General features: G+C 39.9%; 1 protein-coding gene across 1 annotated transcript in view; it reads left to right on the forward strand.

The window, feature by feature from the left end:
• The window catches only part of PLCH1 (phospholipase C eta 1), a 235,274-nt gene that overhangs the window by 107,657 nt on the left and 104,329 nt on the right, over positions 1–23,288 (forward strand). The window contains exons 4-5 of the mRNA XM_082840361.1: positions 17,722–17,868; positions 19,879–20,123. Coding sequence (XP_082696487.1) covers positions 17,722–17,868; positions 19,879–20,123 — 392 coding nt within the window. The remainder of the gene's footprint in view (positions 1–17,721; positions 17,869–19,878; positions 20,124–23,288) is intronic.

A 23,288-nucleotide genomic window follows, 5' to 3' on the forward strand; every position in this document is an offset into this window, starting at 1 on the left:
GGGAATTTTGTTTTTCCCCTTTTGTAAGATCTTCCTTTAAGCAGAGCCCTTAACAATCTTCTGTGATCAAGCATTTTAAAGTGCTTACATGGGCATGGCTATATAGACACAGTTAAATTGACTTAGGCCCAGTCATCTCAGAATACAGATGAGGAAGGCAGAAAATTGTATTATAAAAACTGCAGCTTGGGGCTTCCCTTGTGGCGCAGTGGTTGAGAATCTGCCTGCTAATGCAGGGGACACGGGTTCAAGCCCTGGTCTAGGAAGATCCCACATGCTGCGGAGCAACTAGGCCCGTGAGCCACAACTGCTGAGCCTGCACGTCTGGAGCCTGTGCTCTGCAACAAGAGAGGCGGCGATAGTGAGAGGCCCGCGCACCGCGATGAAGAGTGGCCCCTGCCTGCCACAACTAGAGAAAGCCCTCGCACAGAAACGAAGACCCAACACAACCAAAAATAAATAACTTAATTAATAAACTCCTACCCCCAACAACAACAAAAAACTGCAGCTTGGACTGGGAAATATTTTGTCTCTAGTGATACACTGCTTTATAGCTGGTTTGTTCATGGATATGATGATGGCTCTGGAAGGTAATAGATACTTGATTCAGTTGTCCTGAATAATTCCAAATTCTGGACTAGAGCATGGTAATTGATTTAAAGGAGATCTGACTTTTTGGTTTTGATAGAGATACAGGGAGTAGTGAGTGCTTGCAATGCATTGGAATAGGATACTTTATAACAACAAATCAGCTGGTTTTGTAGGGTTTCCACTTGTAGCTTTTTGGTAGCTGGGGTACTTATGCCACTGAGAATAGCTCTTTTAACACAGTAATTATCATTTGCTGGTATGACCCTCTGAAGCCACATCCACCCTCTGACAGAGCTGATGGTCACTGTGAAACTACTGAAAGCTGCTAGATGAGTCAAGCTGGCTTGAACGGCTTAAACCTGGATCCCCACATTTCAAGAACAGAAGGAAGGGTACATTGGTTGGAAATATGATTCCAGTCAAATGAACCTTGTTGATTATTTTTATGTTCCTGAATTGAATACTTAAAAACAAAGAAGAGTCCTTCCAGTTATTCGTTCACCTAGAATGGACTTGTTCAAATGGCCAGTAGTGGTGATTGTTTCCTAAATACTGACAGATGCTTTTGCATTATTCATCAAAAGTGTTTTCTATCATTAGAATCACACTGCTTTCACAGCGCTGCAAATGTTTTCTGAGATTTAAAGAAGATGTAGGCCTAGTTGGTGCTTTTTTCGCTTTCAGATCTGGATTGTGAGGATAAACTCCGATGTTTGAATTGCTCTTGTTCTGCTAGAGGAAAAGAATTTCTGATTACAGCACTTATTAGCAATTGCAGTGCTGAGTCAGTTGCAAAAATTTAAAACAGCATGCAGACTGGGACGTAATTGTCCTGTGAATAGATCTTTAGGGAAGCAGCCTAATGGGATGAGGGTCTGTAGCTTGTTGAATCCCCTATGAATGTTGTGACCCAGGGCAGGGTGAGCAGACATCCTGGGAAGGCTTGTGCATCTCCTGGGTGTTGACTTATGCTGCTGCCTCACTGGTTTTTTTTGGACTGAAGTCCTATTTCTCCTGGTACATGCATTATGTTTAAACATAGCATAGCTTGAATTTGGCAATGATCCTAGCATTATACTGAGGCTTATACAATCACTTATGTGCAAGTACACCATCCAATTTTTTTGTTTTTGGTACGTGGGCCTTTCACTGTTGTGGCCTCTCCCATTGTGGAGCACAGGCTCCGGACGCGCAGGCTCAGCGGCCATGGCTCACGGGCCCAGCCGCTCTGCGGCATGTGGGATCTTCCCGGACTGGGGCACCAACCCGCGTCCCCTGCATCGCCAGGCGGACTCTCAACCACTACGCCACCAGGGAAGCCTCATCCCATTTTTAAGGCTTGTGATTTGTTTGTTGGATCTACTACTATGCTTTACTGAATTTACCAAAATTACCAGAATTGTTTTCTGTCTTATGCTTTGCTATGGCTCTAAGTCAGGCAAATGTGACTTAAATATGGATCAGTAAAATTTTTAATAATAAATTTGGATCAAATTTTAGGGTTAAGAGAAATGACTTTTAGGAATAAGGCAGATATTTTTCTCTTCAAAATTAAAGATTAGGTAGTTTTTGTGGTAACTGAAAAAGAATATTTTAAGTTCTAAAAACTTTCTCCATCATATTAAGGCATTTTGGTATTTGTCTTTTAATTTTCAAATCTTTTTCAGCTCTTATTCTATATGGGCAAATAGCATATTAGATATTTAAACAAAAAAGTTATTTTTAAAATATGGCTTGTTAACTGTAAACAGTGGAAAACACAGAAGAAAATGAAGAAAATAATAAATCATCCATAACCCTGTAATCCAGAAATGACTACAGTTGGCATTTTGGTATAAAGTCTTCTAGTCTTTTTTCCTTTTCTTGTCATGTACAGTATACAGATGTAATGTTGGAGCCTTACTTTTGTGTGATTCACTAAAGTGCAGGAGTCAGAAAAAAGCAAATCTAGATGGTAGATACCAAATGAGCGGATGAGTCACCCGAATAACTGAAAGGGCTTATAATAATGCTGCCTCATCCGTAATACAGTGAAATCACATGGAGAGCTCACAAACAGCTTTAGGAAGTTTACTTATACTTAACTTGGAGTTCTGGGAGAATAAAATATTTTGATTAGATGAGCCCTCCGGCCAGCTAGGTGACTCCACTGTACTCTGAAAGGTCTAATAAAAACAGTCAGTCATATTATTCATTATTAGCAGAAATGACGATACACTGATTGCCACTAAGCTGATAGTTACCATTTCTCATCATCCATATTGACTCTTACTCTAACCTTAGTTTTAAACACTAAAGAAATCACTGTTCCTGGGATAAATACAAATCAATCCCCAGCTTTTATTCATAAACACTTTTTTTTCATGGCAACAGATAACAGTCAGGGATCTCTTTTAGATCTGTTCATCAGGAACCACAAAATCTTTAATCCAATAAACAAAAATGTGTGGCATCACCACTGTGTGCCAGGCACTGTTCTAGGCACAGGGAATCATGAGTGAATAAAACATTTCTATTTTCGTGGAGCTAACATTTTAGGGGGAAATGGCAGAAAATAGAGTAAATGGCTGTTAATAATAGACAACCAGGAGGCCTCTCCAGTTTGGGTGATCAGGACCTATTCCTCTGTGTTACTTAATTCTAACCTGAATTGCAAGAAGGAGTCAGTCTTGCAAAAATATGGAGGGAAAGCATTCGAGAGAGAAGGGACAGTGAGTCACAGTGAACTGGAGAACCACGTGGAGCCCAATGATCATAGGAAGAGGAGTAAGAGAGACCATCTGGAGGGAGATAGGCCTGTAGCGAGGAGTTTGGGATTGATTATACTTATTGTGAGAGGCTGTTGGAGTTTTCTGAAAAGTCTACTTGACCTTTAAAAAATATCACATTAATAACAACAACAAAATAACCCAACCCAATCACAAAACGGGCAGAAGACCTAAATAGAGAAATGCAAATCAAAATTACGAGGTATCACCTCACATTGGTCAGAATGGCCATCATTAAAAAGTCTACAAATAATAAATGCTGGAGAGAGAGTGGAGAAAAGGGAACCCTCCTACACTGTTGGTGGGAATGTAAATTGGTGCGGACACTATGGAGAACGGTATGGAGGTTCCTTAAAAAGCTAAAAATAGAGATATATGATCCTGCAGTCCCTCCCCTGGGCCTATATCTGGAGAAAACTCTAATTTGAAAAGATACATGCACCTCAATGTTCACAGCAGCACTATTCACAATAGCCAAGACATGGAAGCAACCTAAATGTGTATCGACAGAGGAATGGATAAAGAAGGTGTGGTACATATATACAATGGAATACTACTCAGCCATAAAAAAGAATGAAATAATGCCACTTGCAGCAACGTGGATGGACCTAGAGATTATCATACTAAGTGAAGAAAGTCAGACAAATACAAATACCATATGATATCACTTATTTGTGGAATCTAAAATATGATACAGGGATTTCCCTGGTAGTGCAGTGGTTAAGAATCTGCCTGACAGTGCAGGGGACACGGGTTCGATCCCTGGTCCAGGAAGATCCCACATGCCATGGAGCAACTAAGCCCGTGCGCCACAGCTACTGAGCCTGTGCTCTAGAGCCCGCGAGCCACAACTACTGAGCTGGCGTGCCACAACTACTGAAGCCCGCGCGCCTAGAGCCCATGCTCTGCAACAAGAGAAGCCCCTGCAGTGAGAAGCCTGCGCACCTCAACAAAGAGTAGCCCCCGCTCGCCACAACTAGAGAAAGCCCTCACGCAGCAACAAAGATCCAATGCAGCTGAAAAGAAAAAAACATATACAAATGAACTTATATAAAAAACAGAAACACACTCACAGACATAGAAAACAAACTTATGGTTACCAAAGGGAAAAGGGGTTAGGGGAGGGATAAATTAGGAGTTTGTGATTAGCAGATACACACTACTGTATATAAAATGGATAAACAACAAGGACCTACAGAAAAAAAAACAAGAAAAAGAAAAAAAATACCACAATAGCTATGACATGGAGAACTTTTATGAGGAGAGGACTTTGGAGAACTTTTGACAGAGAGGTCATGACATGGAGAACTTTTAGCAGAGAGGTCAGCTGGAATGCTTAGACATCTAGGAGAGAGATGATGGTGGGGTTTGAATCACCAGGTTGCCATACTGAAAGAGAGAAATGGTGAATTTGCGTTGTGCTTTCGATGAAGGGTCAAGACTTTGTGAAGGATGGAGAAAGGAAACAATGATGACTTCTTGGTTTTGGGCTTAAACAATTTAGGGGTTGGTGAAGCTATTTACTGAGATGGGGAGGCTGGGGCAGGAGCAGGTTTAGGATTGATATGATGTTTAAGATTCTTAGATATCCCAGCGCTGTCATCCGGCAGTTGTACGTAGATGCCTGAAACTGAAGGTGGAGAATTGTGCTGGAGATCTACACTTGGAGTCATCTGTGTGTGGACTGGAATCAATACCCCAGGATTAGGCCACATTGCATAGGGTGGTGTAGAAACCAAATGTTCCTTCAGTATTTGGAAGCAGTTGTATTGTCCTGCCATAGAGTTTTCGGTGATTCAGAGTCTGCTGACAATACCCTGAGCTGCTAGTTTCTCTGAGCTTTGATATCATTTAGGAAGGAGAGAAACTAGTGTTTGTTGAAGGTGCAATGTGTGCTGAGAATTGAGCATGACACTTATTATAGTTCATCTCATTGAATCTTTACCATGATTATCGTGTTTAACATGTGAGGTGACTGGCTCAGAGTCAGCTAGGTAGGCCAGGTGACAGTGTGACTGAGAAATGAACCCAGGATTTGAATGCAGGTCTTTGGACTTTTTTTTTTTTTTTTGCTTCATCATGTTTGCAGTTGGCAGAATTGCAAAGGAGTGGCAATATTTTATTTTGCTTGCTCTTGCAAACTACATGCAATTTTAAAGTAAATATAACACTTCCCATACGTTAAAAAAATTTTTTTTCAAAGCAGTACTGGCTTACGGCAAAGACAAGAAAATCCTGTAGCAGTACAGAAGGATTTAAGGTAGGAATTGAAGTACCCTTTTCTCTTCCTCTTTAAGTACCATTCCTTTTCCACAAATTCCAGAAATTTTCCAAGACTATATAACATATATTTATGTATGTTACAAAACTCAAATAGAATTGTCATGCTCTAAATATTGCTTTGTAACTTTTTATTCACTTAATACTGTATCTTGGACAGCTTTCTCTTTTGTCAAATTTAGACCTATTGTATTATTTTAAATGACATCATAATATTTTATGATTAACTCATAATTTAATCAGGCCTCATCGACATTTAGGTGGTTTCTAGTTTGTTTTTAGACAATTACGAACAAGGTGGTAGTGATCAGCCATATTACCTCTATTTCTTGCTTTATTATGCCAGTATTTGTACAGGATAAAGCCCTGGTACTATGATTGCAAGGTCAAAATGCATGTTTATTTTAAATGTAGGTAAATATTGCTAAATTGATTCAAATAATGTTACCTAATTTATAATCTTATTATTAGCCCTGCAACTTCATCCACAATAGCTTTCTTCACATTAAAATTTGTGCTTATCAAGTGAAATATCATTTCACTTTTTACTTTAAGCTTTTAACCATGAGTAAGGTTAAGCATTTTCTTCTATCTATTTATTGGTCATTTCTTCTGTGAATTGTCTTTTCTTATCCTTTTGCCTGTTGACTTGCAGGAACCCTTTAGATCATGGATATTAATCCTTTTTTCTGTTATGTCTCTTTGCAAATGTGTTCTCCTAATCTTTTGCTAATTTTGAATTATGTTTATGGTTTATATAGATATTTTTACATGTAGTTAAGTTTATCATCCTTTTCCATGAGGACTTCTATCCTTTGCCTATGTTATAGAAAGTGTAGAATCCTTACTCTGGAAAAGCTTCTATGAGGACAGACTGAGTCATATGGCGTTGCTTACGTGCTTAAAATTGTGTAGACGATAGTGGCTGAAATAGGTCCTGCATTCCATTGACTACTGATGTCATATATGACTCTCCCAGTGTCCTATGATTCTGACATGAAGACAGCTGTCAGGTGCTCATCAACTTTCTGCCTACCTCCTACTTTTTTCCTGGGCCACAGCTCTTTCTTATCTTTTGGCTCTTTCTCACTGACTCTCTTCTTCACCATTGAAAGTTTTGCTTCCAGTTGCTTCTTCTTGGCCCTGCCACCATTGTGCTTAATATTTCCTATTCTTTCTTGATCCATTCCTGACATTCTCCCGACCCTCTCTGACATTTTTTCTGTCCCTTGTCAATTCCTGTATGCTTCCCAAGATTTACCCCACCAGTCATAGGGTGATCATGGACACTTCTCAGCCCTGTTTGTTCGTGCTTGGTGGACATCCTTATACTGCTGAAGAAGTGTGAGAATGTTTGTGTTCACATGCACATGCATGTGTTAGTGTGTGTAATTATTTCTGAATGCAGAGAGACTCAAGGAGTCTTGTAACCAGTTAGTTTCGGTTTTAATGCTGGCCTTTTTGTTGGGGGGGGGACTGACTATTTAGAAAACTTTATAGCACATCTGCTCTGATTATACATGCAAATTTTGCTTAAAAGAAGTTTTCGGGTTTTTTCATCTTTCTCCCATTTTTAGATTTTTCTACTTAAAAAAATGATTTTAAGATCTGTAGTCAGTGATTTGGGATAACGACTCTAATCAAAATGCCACAAATAAGCTATGGTGAATGCTCAGTTACTTAGTGATGTTTACGTAGTATTAAAAAAACAAAAAAGGAAAAGCTTATGATATTAGGACCAGGGTTGGGGTGAGGGCAAACGATTTTTGAAAAATAAACCTGAGGGGATATGCTGAAGCATTTTCCTTACCACAGGGAGATCTTTTTTTTTTTTTTTTATCATGGATTCCCCCCCCCCCCCCGCCCCGCACAAAACCACCTGCCGCAGAAATGAGGTCCCTGCTTTAAATGCCGTACAACTTGGTTTCCAACTGGCTGTGGCTGGAAGGTGCCAGGCCTGCTTCAGCTCAGCAGGTGGTCTCTGACTCCTTCAGCCCTTGGGAGACCATTGGCCTGAAAGCAAAAAGACTTGGGGGTAGGGAAGCTCTTTGTTTTCTAGAGAAAATGTGATCTCTTTCTCCATTCTCTGTTCTTTGACTCACAGACAGAAAACCTTACAGGCACACAGAAGTAGGACTTCTGTGGACAAAATTAGGACAGTTTGCATGAAATCAGTTAAACTTTCTTGACTTTGTTGTTGTTGTTGCTGTTTTTGGCAGAAAAGGATCGACTCCGCAAACCAGTGGTTGCTGAGGGATATAGAGGCTTAAGTGTAAGAACTGGGAACTGCTGGGGGGTTATGAATTTGTTAGAGTACGAAATAGACATTCTTTTAAAATGCAATTAAAATAAAACAGGAGGTAAGTGGAAAGTGTGTACAGTGACTTTAAGAAATAAATGAGGGCTTCCCTGGTGGCACAGCAGTTGAGAGTCCGCCTGCCGATGCAGGGGACACGGGTTCGTGCCCCGGTCTGGGAAGATCCCACATGCCGCGGAGCGGCTGGGCCCGTGAGCCATGGCTGCTGAGCCTGCGCGTCCGGAGCCTGTGCTCCACAACGGGAGAGGCCACAACAGTGAGAGACCCGCGTACCGCAAAAAAAAAAAAAAAAAAAAAAGAGACACTAACAACCTCAACAGACACTTATTCTGTGTTAGTGTGTGTAGCCCACTGTGTAAGTTTCCTGTCGAGGTATCTTGCTTTTCAAAGAAGTGTCTCTCGTTGGGGTGTAGGTGAGATCAGATAAAATGCGGACTGGTCATAAGGCTCCAAACTAAGAAAGCACCTCTGCCCTACTTAGCAGCTAATTACAAGTTAGAGTAGATCTGAAATTGTGAGGTGCTGAGCAGCTCCCAAGGGGACAAGAAGTTATAGAGACATAATCAATAACGATTATTTGAAAATCAGAATTTTCATATCTTTTAACACTTGCTTTAACTGGGATATTTCATATTTTTTCAGTAGGGGATGAGACTTTGTGCTAACATCCTAATATACAACCGAGCTAGTAAGCCTTTGCTTCTTTCATTTAAGTAACTCTGAATTAAGTGCTGTACCTGGGAAGCTGATTGGCTCCCAATAACCACATGCTAAACAGGTATGGTGAGCAGTAATGGTGCCTGGAACTGTTTTCCAAACTTAAATGGGCCTCAGAATTACCTGCAAGAGCTTTTAAAATACAGATTCTTAAGCAACAAGGATTTCTGGAGACATGGTCTAGGGAGTCTGTTATCTCAAAGAAAGCCAAGCTTGGGGACCAGTTGCTGCCTTAAGAGAAGTTGGATTTGTCCAAGGATCACACTTGACTTCCGTCTCCTAACAGCTGTGTACCCTTCCATTTTGACCTAACCATCAGTCAAACAACAAGCTAGCATTTTGAAATTAATACATGGTATAGTAAACTTTTTATTCTTTTTAATATGCCCAGTAGAGATGCTTTTCTGCTTTGACATGGCAGTTTTTGTAGAACTAAGGGAAAATATTTTACTGGTTTTAGGGAAGGTTAAGCCTCACTAAGTCCCCTTGTCCAGTGTCACCAAGGAAACAACTAAGTTGAGGAGTAAGCAATAAATGAAACTGGCTTTCTAGTTACTAAAAAGAAATGTCAAGGTCTAATTTTTACTGTGGTAAACAGAGTATTTGTCATTCATTTAAAGTAATCACAGCTACTGTTTGCATACTCTAAGTGGGAAGAAAAAATGTGCACAGACCTAGAACAAGAGCAATATAAAAAATGCACCAAGTGCTCTTATTATTTTCATCAGGGGTCAGGCTCAAACTCTGTCTTCTCTGGAGTTCACCTGATCCATGCCACGTTCCCCACCCCCATTCCTTATTGTCCCTATTTTTTTTGCATCCCACCCCTATTTTATTGTTATTTTTACATACTACTTACTAGAGCTGTCATTCCCATGAAGTTGTAGTATCACTGTGATAAAGTTTACAAAAGCTAGACCTGGTATATTATAGATTTTTAGTATTTGCTAGAAAGGGTCTAAGGAACCAGCAAACAGATTCCTTGTTTTTATAGATGAGAAAATTGGAGGCAAAGCTGTTGGAAAGACTTATCAATGATGAGCCAGTTAGCAGCCTAGACAGGACTTGAAGGTAGGCAGTCCATATCATGGAACAGAATGAGAGTTGCTCCAGGGCTCAGGGCACCTGATTTCAAACCTGGCTCTGCCATTTCCTAGCTTTATGACCTCAGACAGGTTCTTCATTTCTCTGACTCTATAATGAGAGGCAATTAATTATCTCTACCTACTACAAAGAGATATTAAGAGGAATAAGTCACGTAATATATGTCAGTAGTCTTCACTCTGGATATCAAGTAGAATCCCTGGGAGGACTAAACAAATCAACAAACAAAATAGATGCCCAGTCCAGTTGTACCCTGAGAGATGCTGATTTAATTGGTATGTGGTGGGTCTTTGTGATCAACACTTTTAAGGAAGTGCCCAAGTGATTTTAATGTGCAGCCAGGGTGAAGAACCATGAAAGAGCCTTGCTGGATGGCAATGGTCTTTATAAATACAGTTCGGTATTTACTGTGGCTTGGGAATTTTGCTCCCAAGTATTCAGTACAATCTCATATCACTAAATAAATGACAGAACAGGATCTATAGTCTATGTATGTGTATATATACATACATACATATACATTATGTATACAAACCATACTGTTGAATGGTGACAAGATATTGTCATATCTTATGTTGACTTAGAAAACTCTTTACATAGCAGATGGAACTAAATTTAGAATTTTAAAATTAATTCATATAGCCCTTCCTCATGGGATAACATTAAAATAAAACCAACAAAATGATCTTGTTATGAATTCTTGTTTGTATTTCAATTGTTCCCCGGGGCTAACAATTATGGACCAGAAACAATTGTTGAATATAAAACAGGTCTTGTTAAAAAAGAAAGTATCATGTTAAAGGCTGTAATAAAATAGAAAAAAGGTTCTGACATTTAAAAAATTACTGATTAATTCATTTCACCCTTTCTTTGACCTAAATCCTCCCATATGTATTTATCAACTTTGCAAACATAGTGATTATGTGTATATAGAGTTTGCAAACAAGTTCTAGAATGTTACTGCTAATCAATTAATTTCTAAAAGCCTTTCAAATAATCTTGTCTTCTACACAAGAGTGATTTAGGCAATGAAAAAAAAAATCAATGAACTTCACATTGTTTGCTCTTCACTGGGAAGAATCATGACTTAATAAGAGTGGAGTCTCCACGGCTGTTTGTAAGCACACTTATAAGCTGATATTATTTGACTTTAAGGCCTTATTACTGGCATGAAAGAGCATTTCAAGTGGAAGCCATTCCCTGTGAGAGCAGTTATATTTTATATAAAGATCATTTTGAAAATTCATATCTGTAGTCAGAGATTCAGATGTTAATCAGCTTTTTTTTTTCCTTTAAAGTTATTCTAATAGGCATTTGGATTGAACTAGGCTTTCAGCTTATCGAAAGGTAAAATAATATTTGTGAAAGCCAGATCAGCCAGATCACAGAACTTAGAGAAAAATGTATTTTTAGGTTGAGGGAAGTAGGATAATCAGCAATACTCAGTGACCTTCTGAAGTCCACACAGCTAGTGACGGAACCCAAACCAGAGCTCTTTTTGCTACCCCTCCTTCTGTCCCTAAATCTGGACTGACTCTGTCATCCAGCCCATCAACAAGGTGTCTCAGGATTCACTATGTACCAGGTCCCAAAATATGTTTTTGGTCTATGCTGAGACTTAAGTATACCCTTTACTTCTGCTCTGATGATTTTAGGAAATCTCCCTTTCCTTCCTTTGACAGAAACATTACCTGCATTGTTTGGTACCGTTTCCATATAGAAATGAAATTGTTTTCAGAAACTAATCCCTTTCAGCCACACAGATTTACTCTGATCTGTGGAAGCTGGCAAGAAATCAATTCACATTTTTCATGTACCTTTTGGCTGAAAAGATTCTCTTGCAGAGGATCTGGACTTTTTTTTTTTTGCCCGCTCCGCACAGTTTTTGTTGGTCAGTGTCCCAGAATAGATGTGTTTACAAGAGAGTGCAAGTGATATTTTTGTATGGTCTCAGCACAGGCATGGCCATGAGGCTGTATGTGAGAAACTGTCTCAAGGTGACCTTTAGAGCAGAGAATGAGCAGGGCACCAGGTGTGCTCATTACTATTGGAGGGGATTTTGCTTCTTGGCCTTTTAGAGAACAGATCTAGGAAATAGAAGATCTGTATGCTTGTGTATATGTACACACAAGCATACAAATACATACACGAATACTCGTGTCTAAGTGTGTATGAATTTGTTTACTTTTTGTGTTTGTTTCTACTCCTCTCATTCTCACTGATTCAATTTTAACTTTGAACATGTAGGATCCTACGAGCGGTATCAGTCCCTTCCTTACCCTCTTCACTCAATTCTCTCCCACCCTTATAGGTAACCAGCTTCACTGTTTTCTGGGCTATCCTTCTTATATTTCTTTTTGTAATGATAAACAATATTTGTATATTAAAAAATTCCCATCCTTTTTTATTACACAAGAAGTAGCATACTATAAATGTATATATGCTTACTTAACGCTTTGCCTTTTTCACTTACTATTATCTCCTGGAAACCCTGTATCAGTTCATAGAGATCTTATTATTTTTTATAGTTGCATAGTACTGCCTTTTGTTATGTTTATATTATTTTATTCAGCCAGTCTCCCATTCTGCATCATTTTTACCCTAAGTGACAGTGGAAGAGTTTTGTGTGATGTCAGGGAAGAAGGCGAAAGAGAAGACAAAGCAAATGAACACAATCATCATAGGAACTTCAGAAACATTATGCTGAGTGAAAGAAGCCAGACATAAAAGGCTGCATATTGTATGATTTTCATTTATATGAAATATCTGCAAAAGACCCATCTGTAGAGACAGAAAGTAGGTTGGTGGTTGTCTAGGACTGTGAGTGAAAATGGGAAATGACTGCAAATGGGCCTGAGGTTTCTTCTTGGGGTGATGGAAATTTTCTAAAATTAGATCATCAGGGACTTCCCTGGTGGCACAGTGGTTAAGAATCTGCTTGCCAATTCAGGGGACATGAGTTCAATCCCTGGTCCAGGAAGATCCCACATGCTGTGGAGCAACTAAGCCCGTGCGTCACGACTACTGAGCCTGTGCTCTAAAGCCACGAGCCACAACTACTGAGCACACATGCCGCAACTACTGAAGCCCATGTGTTCTAGGGCACCACGTGCTACTAAGCCCATGTGTTGCAACTACTGAAGCCTGCACGCCTAGAGCCTGTGCTCAGCAACAGTAGAAGCTACCACAATGAGAAGCCTGCGCACCACAACCAGAGAAAGCCCACGTGCAGCAACAAAGACCCAACGCACCCAAAAAAAATTTAAAAAAAAAAAGTAAAATAAAATTAGATCATCACACAACTCTAAATATGCCAAAGCCATGGAACTGTACATTTAAAACATTTGAATTTTAATGTATGTAAGTTATATCTCAAAGCTGTCATCAGGTGGCATGTATGGCATTCCTAACAGAATGTGATTTTCTCTGATTCGACCTTGGCTTAAAGACTTGAACCCACTTGGATGCCATATAGACTTAGTGGCAATGTTAGGCATCTCTCCCCCCAAATGATACTTTCTACTGCAATGCTTCAAATAGGAAATGTATTTTTTAACAGCATTTTCTGCTTGAGGGACTTAGTGAAATGATAAACCCTAAGGAAATTTACTTATTTTAAACTAACTGTGGCAGAAATGATTGATTTAATCCCTTTAAAGAGATGAATTCTAAAGGACCTTATAGACCACTTTGTTATGCCTTTTATTTTACAGATGAGACTCTGAGAGTTTTAAAACTCTAATTATGTAGTAAAGTTAGAAATGTAGTCCTCTACTCATCTGTTCTGCTCTTTAAATATTTATACTATTCTGTTATGCAGTGATTAAAATAATAATTATTAAGAGTCTGTAAAAACATGGAAAGCTGTTTACAATACAAATGAAAAAAAAGCAGGGTGCCAAATGGCTGAAATATCATGATTGCAACAAATATGTCAGCTATGTATTCATATTGAGGCCTGGAGCACAATAGACAAAAACAGTATGTGTGTTATGTAATGGGCTCATGGGCGTTTCTCCCTTAATATTCTTGAACATTGCTGCATTATATCCAAATAAACTTCTTTTCTAAAAATATTAAGGGTACCACAGGGAGAATGTGATATCAGAGACATAGTTTGTAGCTGCCTGAATCTGTAACCTGCATTTGCAGGCTTTCCCCGGATACCTTGCAGCAGTGGAAATGTGTGTGATGAGGTTACATCATCCTAAGCCTCTGGCACTCTTTCTTTGTTTTCCTGCCCCTGGAATTTTGCCTTTGTCTCCTTGTTTCTCACCCTATTTTATGGAATCTACTGATCTGGCATGGCTGGTGAATGACTTTTATAGTGGGTACTGTTACCTATCTCAACTGAAGGTAGAACACGAAGAGATTATGCTGACCCTTAAGTAGTTTAGCTGACACTGGAAGAATATTTTGTCTCCAACATGGGTGATTATTACCCAGTGGGAATGAGTTAGAAAGAAGGAGGGTTCTCCTTCTCTGGTTAGCTGTACAGCTCCAATGGACTGTCTCGTTTGAGGAAGGGAGAAAATGGGTTTAGATGACTTTCAAGACTTCACTAGACTTGATTTTTTTCAAGGTGACTGACTATGTGGCTTTTTTTGTGTGATAGGGAACATCATGGAGAAAGCATAAAGCGACTACATAAACACTTTAAGCAGGACATTGATTCATACCCTAGCTCTGCCAAGTATATTTTGATCATATGTACTTGTTCATGGCAACGGATAATGCTGGAGTTTTAGCCCACGGATGAGTTGGTGGGATAAATGTGAAGTTAGCGAATATTTAATATATTATTCAAACACACTCCCTCTCTAAGGGGTTGGATTCCACTTTCTAAAATGTTTGGGTTTCTTTGGACGATGCTAAGTGATAGGCGGTATTTATTAGCTCAAGTAAGTGATTAAACTTTTATATCGCTGTGCTTTTCCTGTTAAAATGCTGAGAATATTGTAGCCATAGCAGTTCCATTTCAGGGAAAAGAAATGGGACTGTGAAAAGTAAAGGGAAGGAAGGGGCAGTGTGAATAAAGTAGAGGGCACCATGTCAGATATATAGAGGGTCCTTTCCGTAGGTCTGTAGTCTTTGCTTTAGATCTCTGATGGTACAGTTAATTCAATTTTCTGTTCTGGTATAAACAGTTCATTTTATTCTCTCTTCCCAAACAGACATCTTCCTGAATTATGTTTTTTTATCCCACTACTCCTTTGCTCAGAAATATCGAGTGAGTCTCTCTCTTATTGCTGTTGGATTTCAATCTTAGGCCAGCATTCCTAACCCCCGACACCTAGTCTTATCTGGCCCAAAGAATCAAATATCCTGTTAATCCCCTTTTAGGTCACTATAGACAGAGGACCATCTTTTCCTATCCTCTGATCATACCCCTGTTCTTTCCTGTCCCGAAGCCTCCATTGACACTGTTTTATTACTACACTCAACCCCATCCCAGCACACTGTATTCTCTTTTTACTATGGACTCTCATGTATTTTTGTCTTGGCATTTATTTTTTAAAATATCGGTAATAAAACTGTAATAATAGCTACCATTTATAGTGTTTATATTGTTCCAGGCACCATTTTCAGTACTTTACATGAATTAACTCATTCAGTCTTCAACAACATTTCAAGGGGTAACATTATTGCCGTTTTATACACAAAGACATAGAGGCACAGAGGGATTAAATAATGTGCCTAACCTCCTACAGCTAATAAGTGGCAGATATGGAGTTCTATCCCAGGCAGTCTAGATCCAAACACTGTTCTGAATCATAGCTCTAAACTACCATTTATAAGTTATCTTTTTAAAGGTTTCATGCTCTTGAAAGTTAACCTCTTTAAGTCAAAGTCTCCTTGTTCTCTGCTTCACCTCATTATGTAGCCCTGTGCAGGGGGTGACTGTGAATATCTCCTTACTGATGTGACCTAAGGTCAGTGGCCAAAGAAGTTCTAATAGATTTTTCTGGGAGTTTTGGCTTGCGTGGTTAGACTTGATGATTTAATCTTGATACACTGGCTGTCTTCTGTTCTCCCTCTAATTACTGGTGTGAGATGGTCAGGGTGACTGTCAAGAATTCATATCTGTGGCTTTCATTACCTAAATGAATGGTGCTCAGTGGTAGGTAAATTTACTAATGTGCATGAAACCAAATCTCAGATTTTGTTCTGGTCTTCAAAGTAAACATTTTAAGTTTGCGTGGTTTTTTTCTTAAGCAGTATTTTATTACTTGTATATTTGGTATGTCATATGAAATGGGTAAGAGCAACCTACACTTCACCTTGCTTGCAGAATCAAATCCCCAAACCATGCTTGATTTTGTGCAGTTCTTCCTTGATTTCTTTGGGAGAAGGAAAGACTCTGCATGGAGGAAATAGTGGAAGTTGGTTATGTTGAAGTTACCTTGAGTACTCTGTGCATACGGTGTTAAGCTTTGGGATCAGGTTTTTTCCTAGTAAAAACAAGTTAGCCAAAGAAGCCGAAGGCTAACATTGTTGGAGTTGACTTACTGCGTTTCTTTTATCTAATGGTAGGCTGCTTGATCAGGTAGGTACTCAGAGCCAGTTGTTCCTAGTGCTTTAATGGTTGCATCTGTCCTATGTATATTAGTCGGTGAAACAGAAGCTGTTTCTGGCTGATGCAATGAGAAAAGGGCGTTTGGAAGAGTATTGTATAACTTGGAAAACCAAGGGGAAAATGGAATCATTTGCCAGCTTCAGGAAGAGTAACTGTGACAACTGTAACGTCTTGGGATGGCCAACCAGGAGTGTCTCTTAAATCTTGTACTTTGAAATGACTCAGTTCTGTTTTCATTCAGTGCTCTACTCAGGGTGCATGTTCCTTGAAAGGGAGTCAGATTTGCTCTCAGCTTAAGTCAGGTGGCCATTTCTTGCTTGGGGTGATTGACGGGCCACCAAAGGCACATGGAATGGGAAAGAAGTATTTCCAAAGGAAAAATGGGTGCAATTAACAAAGAAAGGGAAACAGACAACACCAACAGATACAGATGCTTACTTCCATCAAGGTTCATCTCAAAGAGGAGAATTTAAATGATAGCATTAACTTGGATAATAAGTGATTTGGATTTTATCTGAGTTCAATCACCAAGTTATTTCTCTACTTAGAAAATCCTAGCAGCTAAATTCATTAACAAATATTTTATGTTTAATTGTGAAAACTTGATTTTTTTCCTCATCACATTTTTTTTTTTTTTTTTTTTGCGGTACGCGGGCCTCTCACTGTTGTGGCCTCTCCCGTTGCAGAGCACAGGCTCCGGACGCGCAGGCTCAGCGGCCATAGCTCACGGGCCCAGCCGCTCCACGGCATGTGGGATCTTCCCAGACCGGGGCACGAACCCGTGTCCCCTGCATTGGCAGGCGGACTCTCAACCACTGAGCCACCAGGGAAGCCCCTCATCACATTTTAAAACATTTATTTAGCTGTTTTCAAGCATACCCAAAATTATAATGTGAACCCATATACAACTTCAACAATTGTTAAAACATTTTGCCAGTCGTGTTTTTGCTAATTGCATTTTGAAGCATTATCATAAGATGTTTTTACTGCTGGCTATATAAAAATTCACAAGTTTTAACATGAAGCCTGAGAACTTGTTTTATGAACATAAATTCAAGCACCAAATTATCATCGATCTTATACCAAAAGGCATGTTGCCAGCTAGAGCAAAAGACGCTTTGTTCAACAGTAATGCATTGTTTATCTAGAAGTAGCATTTTCTTTCTATCAGTAAGGCTTTTTACTGGTTTAAGCCTGACGAATCAATGCTTTAACAACTGTCTCTTCAGATTACCTCTTCTAAATTTGTCTTCTGGATCTTGAGCCTTTAGGGTGTGATCAGAAGTTTTATTTGACAGTAAGGTTTCTGTACACCAGGACTCACCTGCATTGTGTGAGAGCTGAATGTACTCTAATCTTGTTTGCAGTTGAAAGATGCATGAGTGTCATGCAGTCCGGGACACAGATGATCAAACTGAAGCGTGGGACCAAAGGGCTCGTCCGGCTCTTTTACCTGGATGAGCACAGGACCCGCCTCCGATGGAGACCCTCTAGGAAGAGCGAGAAGGCAAAAAGTAAGACTAACTTTTGAATTCTCTGTTCGGCTTGACAGAGTAACACATGGCTTCTATTGGGTGGGCTCTGAAGCTTCAGATCCGTAGACTTCATATTTCTGCAAGTTTTAGGGTCAGTTGTTAGAGAATGTGAAGAGACAGAATAAGTGATGACCATTTTTACTTTTGTTAATTCTTTGGAGGAATTTAAATCCATAAAAAGTTTTCTTATCCACGAGTGCTGTAAACGGTAATATTTCCCCTGTGTTGGAGACATATTTTTGTAGTTGGGATATGAGGTTTTATAACTTGACCTCTTTTATTTTCCTATGAAAAGTAAAGGACATCATAAATCCAGTGGGATTTAAAGTGTTTTGACATATTCTGAGCACAGTTAACTGATGAATGAATTAACGAAATTGTTTCAGTGATATCAAGTAAAGTAGCGTTGATCTGTCTCCTCTGTAAAGCCTCTCTCCCACACCTTCTACACTCAGCACCCAGTCCTTGCTGAGTCCCCTGTAGTGTCTCTCTCATCTGCTCTCTCCCTCCTGTTTTCACAGGAGTCTCCTTCGTCTAGGGTCTCTTCACCTTTCCGGTGGCCCATTGCAAAGTCTCCTAACTAAGCTCCATTTTGCTAGTTTCTTCTGCCCCTATCAGATAAGATGCTTTCCTCTTCAGCTCATAGACAACCTCGACTAATTAGGCTTTCATGATACACAAATTTATTCTCTCACATAACAAGAAACTCAGATTGGCCAGCCTCAGGCATGGGACATTGAGTCTCTAGTTCTGTTTTCCCTGAGTGCCCTTGGCTCTGTCCCTTGCGTGTTGACATTGTAATCGAGGCAGCAGCAACCTGGCTTCACAACTGATAGGATGGTGAAGATGCAGAAAGGGACCTTCTCTTCAGTGCTTCCTTTTCAAGAGCGAAGAACCCCTTTCCACACCCTTCTCTCAAAGCAGGGTGCCCATGTCTCCTTGGTTAGAACTGGGTTATGTTCCCAAACCTAAAGCAATCATAGGACATAGAAGTGGGGCCACCCCACTGGCTTGGACCCACTAGAACTTGCCCGGGGGCTGGGCATAGGCTCATTTCCCTGTGAGTCATGTGGAGAACGAGTTAGAAAGACAAATTGGGAACGTGCCATTAAGGCAGAGCAGAGGCGTGGACGGTGTATATGGGCAATCAGTAAGATTGCAACCCTTCTGATTCATGCCCCCAAACAAGCAAGCAAAAAAACCAAAAAATACTGTCTTAGTCTAAAGTAATCCGCTCTGCAAGTGCTTCTGTGACACACACTGGCAGCATTGCTCCACTACCTAAATAATGCTAATCTCTGGTCTGTTACTTCAGCTCCTCATAATCTAGCCTCCAGCTCGATTTATCTCTTTCCAGATCTATCTCCCATTACTCTCCCTCTTGAGCTTTTCAGTCCAGTGTAAATGGCCTGTTTAACATCTGTGGAGCGGGCCTCATGTTTCTGTATCTTTATGTCTCTTTCCCTGGGCTGCCACTGTGTTTTCCCCTCCGCCTCTCTAAGCCCCGCTCTGCCTTTACCCTCATAGCTTTCTCTCTATAAATCCCAATCACATTTAGCTACCCTATTTGGTTACCACCAAATTTTTTTTTCCCTTCAATTTTTAATGGCTGTTTTATGCATATTGTAAAACGTCAAAGTTGGCTCTAGGTCTTTGTATGTTTTCCTGGCATAAACGTATAAACTATACATTTGACATATTCATAGCCCCCTTTTCTACCAACCTTCTTGTCCTGCTGGGCATATCTGTCTTCCTATCATAAATTTCAATACCCTGACGCAACACCCAGGAGGGTGTTGTCTGGCTGTCCAGGAGAGTAAAGTGGTACATGGAGAAGGTTACTAGCAGGAAATGACAGAGCTTGTATTTCACATTCGGGCTTAATATCACAATTCACAGACAATGAATTTTATTTTTAAATTTTAAGATGATTTTGCTTTCCCTACATATCTTCACCTGCCACATAACTGTGTATCTCTTTCCTCACAGTACTTATTGACTCCATTTACAAAGTCACCGAGGGTCGGCAGTCTGAAATATTCCACAGACAGGCTGAGGGGAACTTTGATCCCAGCTGCTGCTTCACCATCTACCATGGCAACCACATGGAGTCCCTGGACCTCATCACCTCCAACCCTGAGGAGGCCCGCACCTGGATCACAGGCCTCAAGTACCTGATGGCCGGCATCAGTGATGAAGATTCCCTTGCCAAAAGGCAGAGGACCCACGACCAATATCCTCCCTAGAACTTTAATTCTAAACTGTGTGTGAGTGTGTGTGTGAGTGTGTGTGTGTGTGTGTGTGTGTGTGTGTGTGTGTGTGTGTGTGGATTAGACTATATTTTTTTCCCATAATTTTGAGGCTTAAATCCACTTTCCTTGCTGTTTTTTAAATTTAATTTAATTTTTATTTATTTATTTTTGGTTGTGTTGTGTCTTTGTTGCTGCGTGCGGGCTTTCTCTAGTTGCAGCGAGTGGGGGCTACTCTTCGTTGTGGTGTGTGGGCTTCTCATTGCGGTGGCTTCTCTTGTTGCAGAGCACGGACTCTAGATGTGTGGGCTTCAGTAGCTGTGGCTCACAGGCTCTAGAGCGCAGGCTCAGTAGTTGTGACGCACGGGCTCAGTTGCTCTGCGGCATGTGGGATCTTCCTGGACCAGGGCTCAAACCCGTGTCCCCTGCATTGGCAGGCGTATTCTTAACCACTGTGCCACCAGGGAAGCCCCCCATTGCTGTTTTTTTTCTTTACCCTTAGTATCTTTTTGTCCCCTCCTCACTCCCACCCCAAGTAAATGAATGCATAGAACACGTAGAAACTTAAGCTTGCGTGAACTGAGGTGCAGACTTCTTCTGAGGGGACTGGACTTACTTTCACAATCTGTGACATGTATGGCCTTTCTGAGCTCAGTTTCCTTATCTGTAAAGTGAGAGTGTTAGGTTCGTTGACCGCTCTGGTTCCCTTCCTCACATTTTGAATGGTCTTAAGAATACATGTTCCCCCTCTCCACGTAGGAAATAGTACCACTTCCTTCCTTGGGTGTCATTGGAATGTGCACCCTAATTTTTTCCCAGAGTGGTGGTAAATTTGTGCTGCTTTAGCTATAATCCCTCACCAAGGGCATTGTTGGAGCAGACTGGAAATATTCAGCCCCTGAAAGGATGTTGACAGTGTAAAGGTCTAAGCTGATGAGCCATGATGTTTTCATCAGTATTCACAGCATGCAGATAAATGCAACTGGGATTCATAAATGAACAAAACATAAACATAGGAATTAACTTTCTGTGCTTTTTCCTGCTAGTTTGGTTCCTAACTCCTTTACATTTGATAAAAAACAAATACTGAATCATTGAGAATGCTTTCTGGTGCAAGCCACAGAACCGTACTAACAGTGCCTCAAACAATAAAGAATATTCATTTTCTCATGAACAAGAGATCTGAGATAGAGCGGTTTCAGGGTTAGTTAATTCAGTGGCTCATTAGAGACCTAGGTAATGTCATTAGAGACCTAGACTCTGCCATTCTCAGCATGTTGGCTTGGTCCTTTAGCTGGCTACCCTTTGGTCAAAGAGAAGTGCAGCAGCTCTAAACACAGAGAAGTCCTGCCCAGAGGGAACAAAGTTTCTTCTCATAAACGTCCCCCCATTTTTTTTTAAGAGCAAAGAAAAACTTCCCAGGAGCTCCACAAAAGACTACCTCTCATCAGTGGCCAGAAATGCTATTACAGGCCCATTCCTAAACCAACCTCTGACAAGAGAAATTAACATAATTGGACTTTGATCTCAGGACTCTTTTTGCATTTTTAAAAACTGAAGACCCCAAAGAGTTTTTATGTGGGTTCAATCTATTGATATTTGTCATATAAGACATTAAATCTGAGAATTTCAAAAATATCTCACTAAAAATTATAATAAACTATTACATGTTAATGTATTTTTATGAAAAATAACTTTTTCAAAGTAAAAGAAATTAGTGAGAAGTGTGGTATTGCTCTACTCTTCTGCAAGTCTTTAAGGTTTTCTATGTGTAAGATCATATCATCTGCAAACAGATAATTATACTTCTTCCTTTCAGATTTGGATGCCTTTTATTTCTTTTTCTTGCCTAGTTGCTCTGGCTAGAACTTCTAGTACTATGCTGAGAAGAAGTGGTGAAGGCAGGCATCCTTGTCTTGTTCCTGATCTTAGAGGAAAAGTTTTCAGTCTCTAACTATTGAATATAATATTTGCTGTGTTTTTTTCATATATTGCTTTTATTATATTGAGGTAGTTTTCTTCTATTTCTATTTTGTTGAGTGTTTTTATCGTGAAAGGGTGTTGAATTTTGTCAGATGCTTTTTCTGCATCAATTGAGATGATTGTGGTTTTTCTCTTCATTATGTAGTTGCAGCATATTACTTTGATCAATTCTTATATGTTGAACCATCCTTGAATTCCAGGACTAAATCTCACTTGGTCATGGTGTATAATCCTTTTAATATGCTGCTGAATTGTATTGCTAGTACAGCTGACCCTTGAACAATGCAGGAGTTGGGGTGCAGACCTCCTGAGCAGTTGAAAATCTGAGTATAACTTTATAGGTGGCCCTCTGTATCTGAGGTTCTGCATCTGTGGATTCAACCAGCTGCAGATTGTGTAGTACTGTAGTACTTATTTATTGAAAAAAGTTTCCCATATAAGTGGACCCACACAATTCAAACCCCTGGTGGTCAAAGATCAACTATATATTGTTGAGGATTTTTCTTTTTTTTTAAATTTCAGGCTAAATATATATTAATTAATTTTTATTTATTTTTGCTATGTTGGGTCTTCGTTTCTGTGTGAGGGCTTCCTCTAGCTGTGGCAAGTGGGGGCCTCTCACTATCACGGCCTCTCTTGTTGTGGAGCACAGGCTCCAGACGCACAGCCTCAGTGCTTGTGGCTCACGGGCCTAGTTGCTCCGCGGCATGTGGGATCCTCCCAGACCAGGGCTCGAACCCGTGTCCCCTGCATTAGTAGGCAGATTCTCAACCTCTGCGCACCAGGGAAGCCCCTGTTGAGGATTTTTGCATCAGTGTAAATAAGAGATGATGGTCTGTAGTTATCTTGTAGTGTCTTTGTCTGCCTTTGGTGACCTCATAGAATGAGTTAGGAAGTGTTCCCTCCACTTTAATTTTTTTTGGAAAAATTTGAGGATTTTGGTATTTGTTCTTTAAATATTTGATAGAATTCACCAGTGAAACCATCAAGTCCAGGGATTTTCTTTGTTGAGAGATTTTTGATTACTGATTCAATCTTCTTATTAGTTATAGATCTATTCATATTTTCTATTTGTGATATAGTCTTGGTAGGTTTTATATTTCTAGGAATTTGTCCATTTCATCTAGGTTATTCAATTTTTTGGTGTATAATTTTTTATAGTAGTAT

This window comes from Leucopleurus acutus (assembly GCF_964270905.1).
Source record: "Leucopleurus acutus genome assembly, chromosome: 5".
Lineage (NCBI taxonomy): Eukaryota > Metazoa > Chordata > Mammalia > Artiodactyla > Delphinidae > Leucopleurus > Leucopleurus acutus.